Below are 17500 nucleotides of genomic sequence, written 5' to 3' on the forward strand. Positions count from 1 at the left end.
GCATAAATGGTACTACTTAACTTTTCAATTGTTTCAACAAATGCTATATTTCAGTGTTACAGCTTTATACGTTTTCCGATCCAGTCTCCCTTCCTAAGTTCATTAATCTCTAAGTCGTCACTCCTCCCCACCAACTGACTGAGAATTGTCTGCACACACACACACACACACACAGAAAGAGAAAGAGAGAGAGGGATAGGCAGAAAGAGAGAGATAGGCAGAAAGAGATGAGAGAGAGAGAGAAATGTGATGGGGCAACATTACAACCTATACCTGTTTTCATGTCTACATAGATAAAGAGAAATACAAGTAGAAGGGCAAATAATAAATGAACTAAGTTCTAAAGAAATGCACCTCTGAAGGATAGCTCAAAGAAGATTCCCTCAAGATTCGGTTTGCGAGCAGGAGAAAAAAATAAATAATCTGTTCCATTTTTATTCCTTAGGAAAGGGTGGCAAGTTTTACAAGTTGTTGATCGGTGTCGTTCAGAAAGTGAATGGTGGAAGAGGATGTTGCTGCTAAGTGCCGTTAAGTGCCCGTCCCCTGCCCCGTCCTCACAGAAGACCCAAGTCTCAGTTGTCCAACAGATGTTTCCGTAAAGAAAGTTCGATGATGACTTAAATGTTTCATGGAGTTAAAAATGCGCATACACGGATCCATTGAGAAATAAAACAAAATTTTCATTACGTTTCGAGTTGAGCAAAGTTGTTTTCAGGAAATGAATATCAATTAAAATATGACGGTCTTGTTTTACTTGAAATGTTGTAAGCTATCGTGCTTTATATATACTTCCTTTGGAAGCCACAACATCTAACAGTACCGAATGATATCAATAATAGAAACACATCATTCTGACTCATGTAACGCTAATTCTCGCCTTCAAGACTATAAAGTTGCGAGTGAGACATTATTTTTCTCAATGAAAACTAAAGTATATTGATCGTCATGGTGACCTGTTATTTTACTATATGATAATGATATCGTGTTTGTAATAAAAAGAAGCCCCATTATACTAATTTTATCACCAATGACTAATAAATAATCACTGCAATTCCAAATGGGTAATTTTTCCCAAGTTTATTTTCCTTTTGTTGAAAGACTAATTCCTTAATGCTAAGGTGATTTGAAATGGGATTCACTCTAGATATTAGAGATTATCATGAGTCATTATATATTCATAGCTACCATATGCATTTAAGAAGAAGCTTAGTTTAGTCAGAGCTGCAAAATCCCTGACCATAGACTGGGTTCTTTCAGGTGGTGCTAGTTCGGTTGATAATCAAAATTGGGTTTATTTTGTTTGCAACATTGCCTTTAGGTGCTTGTTGCTAACATCTGAGTGACTGCACAATCCAGTCAACTTTTCGTGGAATTATCTCAGGAAGCAGTTTAATTTCAGTCCTCATGTAGAATAATCGTTGTGTGTGGGATGGCCTCACCACCTCTTGATGCCAGGTAACACCAGTGGTACATACTTCATGGCATTCGTATACCAGCGGACTGGAAGAGGCCTTTCAATCTCTTTGTGTTGCTGACAGATATTGACCTGCTCTGCATGGCTGAGGATCCAGCTCAGAATAATCAGTCTACAAAGCCTTCTTTGATCTCGGAAGAGCATGGTCACTAGGAGATACACACGTCACTGAGCATACTCTTATGCAAGTTATCTAGAACTGCCTTGGAATCAGTGCGATATCACAGCAAACGTTTAATCTGGGCATCTATGACGACAGCACTCTCTTCCTATGTTACTTAGGAGTTACCCCCCCCCCCCCAAAAAAAAAAAAAAAAAAAAAAAAAAAAAACGGAAAAGAAAATATCTTCTCTGCAGAACCAGCCATTTCCGGAATGGAATGACCTAACCGATAACTACAAGAGTACAAGACCAGCATTGGGCTCTGAGACATCTCTCAAGTCTCAAGTATCAGAACTGGGTACTGGTCTGGTCCTGCTGTTATGGGCCATTGCTTGATCTATTCATTTGAGGTATTTGTATCCAGTTTTTCCATGGATTTCAGACGTCGTCTAACTTCTCGGCGGTTGTGAGGGGGATATCTTGGGTCCATGATTTGGTTTGATTTTTTTTTGTCAAAATGCAATATATCTCCTTATTAATGGCGGTGCGATACTGACCAGGCGGTATAGCGCAAGCAATGGGGTTGGTTTGAGGGTGCCTGTAACGAGTCGCCAGGCTTTATTTAGTTCAGGGTCTACTTTTTTTCTTTTTTTTGCATGGCACGAAAGTGACCACGCTGGAGAACAGTATTCAGCTGCTTGATAGCAGAGTATTAGAGCTGTCTGCTTTAAAGTGTGTGGGTCAGTACCCTCATTTCAAACTGAGCAGCCGGTAAGACAGGTTAGTCATTGAGCCAGAACACGCACCACCTAGAGCACCCTCCTGGCCCATCTATAATCATAGAAGAAGAAGAAGAAGAAAAGTGGCCTTTAACTCTACTGGTGATTCTCAGAGAAGTAGGTCAGCCACTAATCTCTAGCGCCCTGGAAGCTTACTGGCTCCCTTATGGAACTCCATCCACAAGCACGCATGTCCTGTAACATCCAGCCAGGATAGAGGACCTTTTCCGACGCACTTAAACCCTTGACTTAGAACCCTGAACAAAAGAGTTTCCAACTCTTTGCTTTAACAGGAATGCGTTCACCTGATCGAAATGTGCATGGCTTAACTTTGCTGGTAGACTGATGCCACCTGCCTTTGCAAATGGCTAATTAGTCAGTCTATTAAGCACTTCTTTCAGCACACATGGAGGGAACCTGGGTATCATCTCTAAGGTTGTCTGGTTTAGATTAATGGCCAGACAAGCCTCGATCCGAGGAGTCGTTATTCAGGGTGTTATGGAAATACAACCTGTTTCCAACATTGATTGATAAAACCTGCTCTACCTATTCCTCGGTAACTTTTATGACCTAAGTATTACAAGTTCTTCAAAACTTTATAGATGCGTTTTCAGCTAGGTGCTAATGGGTTTTTAAGGCGGGTGTCATATAGATAAATATCCATGATTAAAATAACATGGAATCTATAAAAAAGAAGACTGGCTGCGCATTATTATTATTATTATTGTTATTATTATTATTATTATTATTATTACTATTATTATTATTACTATTATTATTAACTCAACAACAACAACCACTGCTGGGAAACATCTATTACAGCCACAACCAAGACTTAGTCAATAACTACATCTGGAATAACCACAACCTAAACAGCCACACCCAAAACAACCACACAACCAACAACCAGCGTAGAACCAATGACCACTACTGAAATGACGACAAATTCAGTGACATCCGAAACACCCACACGACCAACGCCGGCCACTGCTGACCCAGCCGCAGGGCCAATTGGCCACTGCTGACCCAGCCGCAGGGCCAATTGGCCACTGCTGACCCAGCCGCAGGGCCAATTGGCCACTGCTGACCCAGCCGCAGGGCCAATTGGCCACTGCTGACCCAGCCGCAGGGCCAATTGGCCACTGCTGACCGAGCCGCAGGGCCAATTGGCCACTGCTGACCCAGCCGCAGGGCCAATTGGCCACTGCTGACCGAGCCGCAGGGCCATTGGCCAAAACAGAAAGAACGAGAACTTCAATTGACTGATTTCGTCATCGAGGAAGAAACAAGGATATTTTATTTTCACTAATTTGTATATTACCGAATTGTACATATATGTAATAAACTGGTGTAAAACAATAAAAATATTGTATATGGATTAAAAAATACCAACATATATAAACACGACCATTTAGTGTTAACTGATTGGACTTATTGAAAAAATAAAAAAGGAAAACAAAATTAATAATGAAAAATAAAAGAGTTGCTTTTACTTATTTTCGAAATTACTGTAATTCCAGCAAGACAAGTGAGATATTACATCTGAACCTGTGTTCAAGATATCTATGCACTGAGCGAGGAGTCACTGAAAAAAGAAACAGAGAAGTACGAAACAATCTGAAGCCACAAGTTATGAAAAAGTTCACAGGAATGAGACGGAACGACTCCACGAAGCGCGAGGCGTGGTTGGCGCGACTCGAGTGGAGCTTCTTCAGAATCTAGTCGACATGCTCTGTGAAAAGGATGTATTCCCAGTTTATAACTTTCCTAAACTCCTGAAAAATCTCATGGTTGTCTTATGGACGCCTTTTGCTTCATTCTACCGTAGCACCTTTGAATGGAACTCCAGCTGGGTCAACCACTTACTTTATTTTTTTGCGCCTTATTTCACTTTGAGGGCAAAGAGTCGTGATGGTTTCCCCGGTCCAATTTCAACTGTACCTTGGTGCGAGAGCAAAATCTCACTGAAATCCTACATACCGTGTTGATTAAAACATAAATACAGGCTAGGTTTTATTGAACACAAATAAATAAAAATGCCTAAATATTTTGTTGCAGCACAACGTGAGAACGAGGGAAAAAATCGAGGTCTAAGAATGATTTCCTGACGAGACGGATTATCAGCCTCTTGTCCAGCCAGTGAATCAGGATGGTGTCCGTGGTTGTCCAATGAATACGTATTGTCTAGTCCGTGAAAAAATGAGTTTATTATGGATGCATTGAAACTCCGAACATCACTGGGCTTGTGTCGTTACAATGGCATTCAACGTCGACCTTCCTGTTGTCTCTCCTCTCTTTCTTCACTGGCCACCCTTCGCCTCTCCATGCTCCCAGGCAGTGCAGTGTGCAGTGCTGTCATACACAGTACTTTACAACGGAAGACGGAAAAAATTGTTTCCCATATTAATCCCTACGCTATAAAATAGTCTAAACATTAATGAAGAATTTGTCATCTTGGTTGGCCATACAAGATTTACCTAGAACACCCAAAATACATACCCAGTCTTTAAACACCTTTAAGAACCGGGATAGACGGACTTGCTAGCCCCCCCCCCCCCCTCCCCTGCTGCGTGGGCCACAGCTGGGAACGTTTTCCTGACTTGGCCCTCCCCTCCCCTCCCGCCACCTTTCCACCACACCTCTGGGCAGGCGAGGGCATGAGGATGCCTCGCCGACGAGCGGCCAGCTGCCTGCCAGGCAGCGATTGAGGTGGAGGGGGGATGACTCGGTGGCGTCCTCGATAGAAATAATGATGGAAATGGCAATATCAATAATGGAAAATGTAGAATATATGCGAAGACGCTTGGACTTCAGTGATGGCCAGCTGGTTGACCTTTGTATGACCTCTTGTTTAGGATTCGTGACAGATAATTGACAAGCCCTCAACGGGTTAGTGCGCTTGCAGTCCTGCAGGTGTTCAAATTTATGATCATTAGGGAAGGTTGCCGACGCTCCCAAATATGTATAAGAACCTGCTACTCACCCTCAAATGGATCCTCAGGGCTAGTACAGTGGTAAAGTTTCAACCTCCCATCCGAGGGGTCGGCGTTTCGCGCCCCGCCAAGGTTACTGCTGTGGCTGGGCACCACGGCGGGTAAGGACTAAGCTCAGTCGAGTCAGCACCAGGCCGGGCTCCCTTCATAGGTATAGCCCGGGCGAGGCTCAGTTTCCGCCTTAACCTTATCCTCAGCCGGGGAGTCAGTGAAGCCAGAGCCAGCGAGCCGGCGTCGGAGAGAGTTAGAGAAGAGACACACACAGAGTCAACCTGGTCACGTGATAAGCTAGTCGTTGAGATACCTAATGAGTATTTGTGTCGTGGGGCCCTGACTAGTGTATTGTGTTGCATTTGTTTATGTTTGCGACCAGTGAATAGAAACATTCTTTATGCTACCATTTTTTAAGATAACCTGGAACCTCGCCTTCACCAGAGGTTTCCTGTAGCAACAATAACAGTAGTATTGAAAATGATACTAATACTACAGCTACAATGCTAATAATTACGTTGATAACAATCATAATTATAATGATAATGATAATAATAGTAATAATGATAATAATAATAATAGTAATAATAATAATAATAATAATAAAACAATATTCATTTCAAAGTTCCACAATTGGACATGCAACGATGGTCAGCTCCTCTAACCTACGCGCCGCTGCAGTCACTTCCTCCGGCGCGCATTTCCTCGACCGTGCCTGGTTCTTCCGACGGCCGCTCCCCGGGGTCTCCTCCGCTTTCGTCCGTCCTGCCGGCAGGTTTCCCGCTGCGACGGCTCCTTGGGCAGACGGACCGTGTCCAAGAGCGACTCCGAGATCAGTCCCCCCCTTGGCCAACGTTCTACTCCCGGGAGGAGAACGCTGAGTCGCCCGGACGACGTTCTCCCTTGCATAAGGAGGCCAGAGCCAGGCCAGAGGACCCGCGTTCCTCCACGGCGCCTGCTCTGCTTTCCGGCGTCCTTCCCCCTCGCGGTTCCTTCGGCGCTGCTCCTCCCACAGCTGCCTCTGCTCTCCCGTTGCCGGTTGTAAAGAGCATATACACATATATACAATATAGATAAATAAATATGGATATATACACAATAAATATTTACACACACACACACACACACACACACACACACACACACACACACACACACATATATATATATATATATATATATATATATATATATATATATATATATGAATATATATGTGTGTGTATATATGTATATGTATATATAAGTATATATATATATATATATATATATATATATATATATATGTATGTATATATACACATACATATACACACACACATATATAATTCATATATATATATATATATATATATATATATATATATATATATATATATATATATATATACACTTATACACACATATACATATATACACACATATATATATTCATATATATATATATATATATATATATATATATATATATATACACACACACATATACACACATTTACATATATACACACATATATATATTCATATATATATATATATATATATATATATATATATATATATATACACACACACACATATATATACATATATACACACATACACACACACACAACCACACACACGCACACACACACACACGCACACACACACACATACACAGTATACTCTGTTGTAGTGAAACAAGCCACTCTGTTGCCTATGACCTGCTCGTCGAGTTCCTATTTCACCATAACCAGTGATTGCTTCTCCGGCACCTGGATTTCAGGAACAAAGACAACCAGAGATTATAGTTTTTACCTTATGTTCAATTTGCTTTTATCATCTGTGTGTGAATGTGCTGATCCTTTTATTTTTCATTTTTTTTCTTGTCCTCATTTTACTTTTCTGTGTTTCATCAAATGTTATTTATGTATTATTATTGTTTTATAGTTTCTTAATCTTCTATTTAGCTTTTTATCTTCTGATTATTTTTATAATCTTTATCTAATTGATTACGGGGAAGTTTTAGCATTTTCTTTCGTAGCAAACGTGCGCGCACTCAACTCTTAAAAGGAGCCCCACTTTATACTTGCGCTCTCTTCCTTTCCACAATGTATACTCGGGGTCTCTTCCCTTCCTTCCCTTGATAGGCTTTGTGTTTTGCCTCATGACTTAGGGTGTGTTTTTTCTGCTAGATATTACCTGCATTTGGTTTTTGTAAGCACCTGGTCAAGTGCACATTTTATATACATAAACAGAATAAGATAATCTGCTGCATAAATAGGTATATATATACACACACGGTCAGATTTCTTTCGTTTTGCCCCCGTTTTATGACTGCTTTTCATCTGTTTTACTCATTTTTTTTTTCATGATTTGTGTTCATGGTTTTAAAATATTAGAACATGACATGAGTCCGCCCTATCGATGGGGGCGGAGCCATATCTAAACACCTGCGCTTCGCTTGACGAGCGTCGGAGCGCCTCTGCCTGGTTGGAAACTGGATGCAAATGGGAAGCTCAGTTTGATGCTGCGCTGGATGAGGTATTGTTCAGCAACGATGAGGATGTGAATGAGGAGATTATTGCACCTAGTGGTAGACTAAAAGAATTTGCATCTCTGTATGCATATATGTATATATATATATATATTATATATCTATTATATATATTCACATATATATATTATATATAAATATACACACACACATATATATATTTATTTATTCATGGATTTATTTTTCGACTCTGATACTCAGGCCTTCCCGGACAGTATCATCGGATTTATTCTCGTGTGATGAGAACGCTATCACAGCCGACAAGTCCCGAATGCAGCGGAAGGCATGACGTATAAGAAAAGCTGATGCAAGACATGCTTAAACATAGTTATTGTGGATAAAAAAAAGAATAAAAACTGCAAAGATAGCTTATAAAATGGTGACATTGATTATTACGAGCGTGTCATGGGCATTTGAAGTCTGCGGACGGAAGCGGCAATTTGGGGACGGAAAAATCTAAGGACATCTAACCCGCATTTCATTTACATTGCAAACAGGGAAATTATCCTTGAGCAACTAGCTAGCTTTGGTATTCAGGGAAAACTGTTAACATGGATTCAAATGTATCTGTCGTATCGATCGGCTCAGGTTCTCTTCAGGGGCATTAAGAGTACTCATTCAAAAGTATTTGAACTCGGCACACCTCAGGGAGGCGTACTTAGTCCCATGCTATTTAATATCCTAGTGCATAGATTACTGGGCGATATACCACATGCAGGCAATGACTCCATTATTTGCTTTGCCGATGACATTTTTATTAAATCCTCATCCAAAGAGAGAATGCAAGAGATTCTATATATACTTTCTGCAAGGGCTACTGAATGTGGCTTGATAATCTCAACTGAAAAAACAAGGCACTTAACCCAAAGACAATCCCTCTGCCATATAAATGACGTTGAGCTAGATCTCTGCCATCAATACAAATACCTCGGGGTGATTGTTAATGATTCAGAGTTCATTAAAAACCTGAAGAAAAGGCTGTGAGAGCGGCTGGAGCCACTTAGGACACTTGTCGGTGTAGCGTGACACTCTGCACTCACCCCACCCCCCTCTTAGCTGATGCTCGCTCCGTTTGTAATTGCCCATTGCGTGCACAGCATGTGCGTGCGGTGTATGCGTGAGTGCGTGTGGTTGCGCATGCTGACTGTCCGATGTACCGAGGTGGTATATGTTTTATGTATTTTTGTTTTGTTTTATGTGTTGTCTATTATTTCTTTTACTATTTTGATGCCATATTTTATGTTTGTATTTTAGTTATTTGTTTGTGTTATTGTATATCATTTTAAATGCTTAATACTTCACGAGTCACGAGCGTGACGTCACGGCCTCCCGCGGCCTTTTGTACGGATATTGGAAAATAAACATTCGTTGTTCTACTGCACCACGGGGCGTTTCCTTCCTCCATCCTCTGGCATTTTTGGATACATTTAACAAGCGATACTACGTGGCCGACAGCTCCAAGATTGCACTTATACATACACCACATATCATATGCAGCCTCGTGGTTCTTCTACTTGACTTCATTTCTTTCTTTGTTCTCTACTGCATATTTCCCTTTCATTTTACCCTCCTCCTGTATCTTATACTGTTCTTATGCTAGCCTATCCTTTCTTTTCCTCCCTGGATTTTAGTGGTTTTATTTATTCTTGGGACTCAAATGTGCTGCATTCATTATGGGTCATTAAGAGATTTCCCGCTGTGACATCCCACAAGGTCATATTCCCCGTCGGACATCAGCAGCAGCAGCAGTAGTGGGGGATTTGACATCAGGGGGTGGGCTTACCCTACAGATGCCCATTGACCTTCATGGGGAGGGATCTTGGCCCTTAAGGTACCCTTCTTGGTAGGTGGGGCCCCCTGGGGACTATACATGTCCGTACACTACATCGGCAAAGACCATGGTATTAATGTCAATATTGCGAGACTCTTTTACTTGTCATACATAAGGTCGGTCATAGATTACCATGCATTACACCTAGTTTTGTTCAAGGAAACAGAGTTGACTAGTCTAGAAAGTGTACAAAATGAAGCCATGAGGATCATTCTTGGTGCCCCCAGCACAACAAGGATTATAAATATGAGAACAGAACTTAATTTGCCTTCTGTTTATGAAAGAATATTATACATAAATACCACATTTAGTGTCAAATCAATTAGAGAACCCCTCCATTGTACAGAGTTCCAAAGACAACTAAAACACAGAATAGAAGAGCTAACTTTGAATAACAACACCGATTCATACTCAAATCCATGGGTACAAATAACGTGTAAACACTTAGCTCAGCTGAACATACCCATAACTAAGACCCTACATGGACGTTCTATACCACCGTGGAAAATGTTGGACCTAAGTGTATATTATACGACTGCCCCAAAAAAAGACAGTGTCCCCCCTGCTATACTCATACAGTATGCACTTGCAATTATAAATGAGCATCTAGACACTCTTTCCAATGCATATGAATGCTACACTGACGAATCCTTGCAGTCTGGGAGCAGAGCAGGATGCGTTTTTGTTGTATATAAAAACAATATTTTGCAGCACCAGGATTGTAGGAGGGTTCATGACTGGGGCTAGCACTATGCAAACTGAGTTGGCAGGAATACTCATGGGGTAATTTTCTGCGATTCACAGAGTGCTTTCCAGGCTCTGAACACTCTAGAAACAATGAAATATTGCAAATGATATCAGGATAAACGTGTATCGTGCAGAACGAGGCCATAATATACGTTTTGTGTGGATTCCATCGCATGTTGGAATCCCTAGGCATGATCATGCTGATCGCCTAGCAAAGTCAGCATGTGACAAACAAAGTGTGGACATAGATCTTGGGATGCTTCTTTCTAGGATTTTCTACATCATTAAAGCTTCCTTCAGAGAGGACTTGACTGAGTTGATTAATTCTCAACGCCCTGAAAGCTGTAGCATAAAGCACTATGACCGGTTTAGGCAAGAGTCATTCGTCTATGGTTTATATAAAACAAGAACAAGACAGTGTGATGTTGTGAGTGCAAGAATCAGGCTTGGATATAGATTGTATTGGCAGCTCAGTACAGTTTGTAATGTCGAAGAAACTAAGTATAAACTGTGTAATGAAGAATATAAGCGAACACTTGTAAATTATATCTCAGAGTGCCATCGGTACAGCCTTTCAGGCCACAAAGCATGAGGTACCGAGAACTATGTAACTACTTCATATCATCTGATGCCCTAGAAGATATACTTATGTTGTATACTAAATTTGGAATGTAGTATCACATAACCGCATATCAAATGTATTAATGCTTTCCCACGCCCAAGCTATATGCCAGCGTGGCAGATGAGTGGATAAAGGACTGTGCAATTGAACCTTTCCTGAAACTGATAAAGTACTCATAATAATGTTATAGGCTAAAATTAAAATGTAATACTACTATGTAATGTTATGACCATGCATTAAAAGTACAGCTTCCCACGACTATGCAGTTAGCCAGGGTGGTAAATAAAGGACTAAACTAAACTAAACTAATATACGGGCTATGGCCATGCATAAAATGTACCACAGCTTGTCCACGCCTATGCAGTTAGCGAAAGTGGTAAATAGAGGACTAAATTAAACTAAATATGCGAGATCCTACAACACCAAAACCTCCATATATCTCACGTGGTTATTAAACATTACGCTCTAAATATATAACATTTAGCCCAGTGGTTCTTATCCTGGGGGCGTGCCCCTCTAGGGAGGCTACAGTATTTTCCAAAGGGGCCGCGAGCCCTTGGAGAAAAGGCAGTAATTTTTCTAATTATCTTTGTTATGGTCACATCATGGGAAGTTTATTATAATGTCACAAATTCATACTTAAAAAGACCAACAACACATACTTATAATTTTGTTTAAAGTCAGGGAGGAAATTTTATTTAGAGGCGTGGAGGGAAGGACAAATTCCTAAAATGGAGCGTGGTAGTTAAAAGGCCCTCGGCCTCATTGTACCCTGTGGACGAAGTTCATGTTGCTTCTTTTCTTTTCTTATATACATTTTCATAAATGACAGAAAAGTCGGTATGAACGCTAACGAGTTTTAAAACTCGGTTTTCAGAAGAACAGCTCAGTATAATATGGTAGGCAATTTACCATTATCTCAATCAACCACATTTCATATACAACTAAGTGCTTAACTAAATCACACTTTTCATATATGGCATATTTATATCTGCTTATATTTGATTATAACTAAATGCTTATTTCCCCTCTCCAGTCGCACACCTGTTTGTAAAAAAGTAATATTTTCATTACCTTTACGGCGGTTGTGCAAGGCCAGCTTCGAGCTAAAAGGGGACGGCCTTGCTCTCGGGGTCCCGGGTGGTGGGCGGTGTCCTGAAGGGCCGCGGCTCGTCTGGGTCGTCGAAGTCCTCCCTTTCATCGGCCTCGATGGGTATTAGGGTACGGCGGTGCTGACCACTCTCCGACTGTTGCGGGAGAGCCGGCCAGCCTGAAATGAACATTTTTTTTACAGAAAAGTAAAAAATTATATATCATTTAAAAACAATATGCATTACATGGTGAATACGCAAATCACTGCATGTTCATGAAACAAACAATGCCTGATAATTACCACAATGAAGTGAAAGCGGGTTCTGGTGCTGGAAGTCCTGTGCCGCATGTCAGGCCGCTTAACCAGGCCTTAAGTCCCTCCATCAAAATCAAATTCTCACTATGCTTTATCACATACTGTGAATGAAGCGTGCTGTATGCGCCCTAACCGTCGTTATAAATAATACTGCCTTCCCGGACGTACCGCTGGATGAGTGGTATTAATGTTGTGGCGGTTTTGTCCTGTTCCTCTGGACCTACCAGCGGGACCACAAACAATTTCGACCTCTGGCCCACCGATGGGTTCTTGCTTCTTGAGCCAGAACTCCGTCGCCTCAGAGCAAAATCTCGGCAGTTTATCGACGTCGCTGATGAAATGTGGAGGCCCACGTGTGGTGCAGGAAGTGACTGGTGATCAAATGCAGCTTCCACAGCGGAATTCTCGAATTATCGAGAAACGTGTCGTTATAGCCCCCGACACTATAAGATATTGAACATGCAGTATTGTTATGAACATTTTTGTTAAAGAAGTTAATGTTAGTACTATATCATCACCCCCCCGTCATGAGATCGCGCACCTGTCCCTCCTCTCCCTCTCCACGCCGGCCATAACCACTGCCTCCTTCAGTCTTCAGTCTCCCTCCTTTCTCCCAGCCATCGTAGCATTCTCATATTCTTCCGTATGCAGCTGCTTCTCCTCACACATCAGTACTGGTCTAACAGCTGCTGTGTGACTGCTGGAATCTTTTAGGCGTCTCTAGCAGTGGTGACATCTCCCCATGTTTGCCTTCTCACGTCCAGCCCTGTCGTTGAAGTTATCCACACGGGTCAGCTGTCTTCCATGTCGGTCCCCCCCTCCCTCAAGCCACTCGCATTCTCTGCTCAGGTCTTTCTCTGAGTTCCCTGGCGACTCCACGCCATCTGCATTCAGCTTACATATAACATCTTCTCTTGCAGCCTCTTCGCTTGGCACATCCTCTGCCCCTGCAAAAGGAAACCCACAGTCATCAACGGAGGTTTATTGCAAGGCAGCCTGTACACGGCTTGCCCCTGGATTTCGGGCCATTTCAGCGCCGCAGGGCTTCATACCCTCTTAGTACTACCGCCGTTGGTCCAGACAGATCTCTTTTTATTTCGGCTATTCGCTATCCAACACGTCTGTGTGTGCGTGTAATAAGCCATGTACTGGAAAAGAGAGAGGTTTATCAGAGCAAATATAAAAAGCTCGCAACAGCGCTCCGAGAAACGCGAACACTTGCGAGCGAAAGGCCTCCTTCGCTCGTCCGAAAGGCTAGGGCAGCGGTTTCGTCGGCGCAGCGCTTGGGTCGGCAGTCTCCTTGCTGCCCTCTCGCGATCAACACAGCGACCTTTCTTCGGAGGAACTTTTTTACGTCCGTCGGTCTGTCTATAAATGGGTGTATGTAGGTATGATTGCATGTATATAAGGGGTGTGTGTGTGTGTTTCTGCATATGTATATGTATGAGTGTAGTGTGTGTATGTTTATGTATATGTATGTGCGAAGATTTATGTATTTATGTATGCATATAGCATGTATTTATTTATGCATATAATATGTATATATATGCATGTATATGTATATATTATGCATTTATATAGATAGATAGTTAGACATAAAGCGAAAGGGAGAGATAAATTAATATGTATTTAAACATATTTACCTGAGTGTTCGTGCGTGTCTGTTGATTTGCGCAATACATTACAAGAGAGTAACAGGGATTTTCGACAAACGATTGCGCTCCGGCAGTACACAGCCTGAGAACAGTGTGTAAGTTGAAAGCCGTGCGGCGACCGATAAGGCACACTAGGTAGATGTGCGGAAAGGTACCTGTCCGTCAGACAACGCTGAGGGGAAAGGGGTTTTGGTAGAAGGAAAAGTTCAGCCACAAAAATAAAGGTCTCCAGAGGTGATAGGTCTATTTCGATTTTGTTTTGCCATTACCTACATCTAGTTACTTCAAAAGGCATAGTACAACATGAATGCTCAACGAAGAAACCTTAATTAGAACATTTCTGTGCATAATAGTCACCAATAAAATTTGGTTCAATATGAGAATATTTAACAAAAAGATCTAATGTCAGAAGGGATAGCGAAAAAGCTCTTGATTGAATAACGCCACAGAACGCCTTTGAAAAACGGCAGACTCCCTCCCTGGCGAAGAGAGACAACATAACTACACTTGATGAATTTTATCATGGAACATCAAAATGGATCCCGGCCATGCAGAGCCTCGCAAATGCCTCACAACATTTCCCAAGTAAAGTGGAAGTGAAGTTGGCAGCAGTTGTGTATTTGATTAACTGCCGCTCGACGTGTATGATCGTTTACCCAAGTGCAGCTCCCAGAGCACCTTCCGTTTAGTATGTTTTACGTCAGGGGTTCCCAAACTTTTTGTTCCTCAGTACCCCTTAGGCTTTTTATAGGTTCCCATGTACCCCTAACACTAAAAATTAAGCTTAATAGTAAAAAAGGACATTTTAGTATTTTAATTATTTAAGTCTGCATGTTTAGATTACATAGGCATCTTAAATGATGAAAACAGAAATAAAGCAATTACTAAGGTTTCAATAAAGGTGGTGCTAATCAACACAAAGAAAATGAGAAAAGTGCAATCTGAGTGCAGATTACAACACCATGTATTGTGCAAGTAATTGTTTCCTTCAGACCAAATGTACCCCCTGAAACGTGCAAATGTACCCCTGGGGGTACATGTACCCCAGTTTGGGAACCCCTGTTTTACGTGATGGCGTCTGTCAATCTGTGAAGGTGAACGCAAGGATCTTTCGCACGTGAAGTTGTTACTGATGAAAAATCTAAGGCAGTTCTTCCTTTTCTCCTCTACAAGATGCAAACTTCTTTGTCCATGAGGTGAAAATGTGCGTTTGTGTTTGCTGCCAAGTTTTAATTTAATGTTGGTTCTCATGATATGAAAAAATGGCAGTTTTATGTGACCACGAAACGGTGTGGTGAAAAGGAAGCAGGGGGAGGAGGAGGGTAAACAAAGGGGAAATCGGAAAAATAGATGGAATCTTGTAAGGGATAAAGTTATGGATAAGAATGATGAAGTTGCCAAAGCAAGAGGCACACGGGGCGCGTTTCGAAGAGGACTGAGGGTTTGTTTTTGATTCTTCTTTAAATATCCTGGGATTATCCAAAGTGAAAAAATAATGACATGTATTCATGTACATCAATTTCAAAGGAAAAGATGCGATGTGATTGATACGAGTGAATAGATAGCGTAACAGGACTAAAGCCTCGAGCGTCGAGTGAACCGTGCACGAGCTGGCTGGCCTCGACCACCTTTAACGTTGCATATCCTTTTGGACTGAATGAACGTCGACCGGCAGAGGAAGGCGCTGGCCAGGTGACTTGGCTGGACTGAGCCACCGCAGACGCCGGTCACTCCGTGGCGCAGGCAGGGTGGCGCTCAGTGTACCCATTCACCTTCGACCTCTACGCTGCCTCTGGATGAGTGTCGTGTCCATGATCTATATAAGTAGTATAGGCCTTGTTTGGCCGAGTAAGACCTGAGCTGAGGGCCACCCTAACTGCGCAACGGAGGAGGCGGCAGCCAAGTAAACTTCGCCAGCGCTTAGCTCTGCCACAGGAGGCCCGAGGGAAGTGCAGCCCTGCGTGCTTGAGGCTGACAGTCAGCGAGAGGTTTAGCTTTGCTTACGCTCTCCGTTCACTTACATTTATCTGGTCGTATTTTTTCGTGACATTTATGTATGTTTTTTAAAACACCTGGTATTATTTTCTTTTTTTTACACCTTGGATAGCCATTCCAATCGAGGCTAAAGAACCAGGGACGAATTTATACTTAAATACAAAGGCATAAATTTCATTTTTTTGTTATCTAGTGCGGACATCAGTGTGGTTCGTTGAAATTATATTGCAAGAGAGAAAATGCAAAATCCGAAAAGAACGAACGAATCGTTTTAAAAGTCTGGCTCTGGAAAAAAAATTATTATTAGGGAAACGTTTTGTAGAATGTTATAATTAGTTCAGACCACACGACTCATTAGAATACAATAAAAGTTAAATGAAATCTTAAAAAAAAGTAGTTGTGGCAAAAATGCGTTCTAGTGCTATAAAAGTCTATGAAAGAGATTTTGGCGATATATATATATTTTTATATATATGTGTGTGTGTGTGCGCGCGCGCGCGCGTGTGTGTGTGTGTGTGTGTGCGTGTGTGTGTGTGTGTGTGTATGTGCGTGTGTGTGTGTGTGTGTGTGCGTGTGTGTGTGTGTGTGTATGTGTGTGTGTGTATGTGTGTGTGTGTGTACACATTAATTGTTCAACCGATCCTAAAACGCACCCATGTCAACTGATAGACTCAACATGAAGTAAAACTGTACATAAAATGGACAGAAAATGGACTCATCGGGAACTCAAAATGGACTCAAGAGCACTAAGTGCGGACTCAAAGTGGGCAAAATGTGGATTTCATCGGAGCGAGAAGAGAACTGAGAGGATGAACAGATTTTGAGTTTACTGATTTCATGAAAACGAGATTTGAGGCGGTATTGTTACTTAATTGTCTTGAGAATCTATGCTAATGACTTGAATGTTATGCAGTTTGTAGGTAAGCTTATGGGAGTACGCGGACACACACACACACACACACACACACACACACACACACACACACACACACACTCACTCACACACACATACACACACACACACACACACACACATATATATGTATAAATATATATACAGATAAATATATGTATATATAAATATATATATAAATATAAATATATATATACATATATATATATATATATATATATATATATATATATATACTTGTGTGTGCGCGTCTGTGTATGTGTGTGTGAGTATGTGTGTGTTTGTGTGTTTATGCATTATGTGTTTATGTATACATACATATATATATATATATATATATATATATATATATATATATATATATACACATATGCACATATATACATACATATATATGTACATATATGTATATGTTTATGTACACACACACACACACACACACACACAACAC

At 41.3% G+C, this 17500-nt stretch overlaps 1 protein-coding gene across 1 annotated transcript in view; it reads left to right on the plus strand.

Annotated features, from left to right (window-relative positions):
• Positions 1-1051, plus strand: part of LOC125032037 (mucin-2-like) — a 26501-nt gene extending 25450 nt beyond the window's left edge. Inside the window, exon 5 of the mRNA XM_047622998.1 lies at positions 446-1051. Coding sequence (XP_047478954.1) covers positions 446-522 — 77 coding nt within the window. The 3' untranslated portion in view covers positions 523-1051. The remainder of the gene's footprint in view (positions 1-445) is intronic.
• The last annotated feature ends 16449 nt before the right edge of the window (positions 1052-17500 follow it).

This window comes from Penaeus chinensis, chromosome 14, assembly GCF_019202785.1.
Source record: "Penaeus chinensis breed Huanghai No. 1 chromosome 14, ASM1920278v2, whole genome shotgun sequence".
Classification (NCBI taxonomy): Eukaryota; Metazoa; Arthropoda; class Malacostraca; order Decapoda; family Penaeidae; genus Penaeus; species Penaeus chinensis.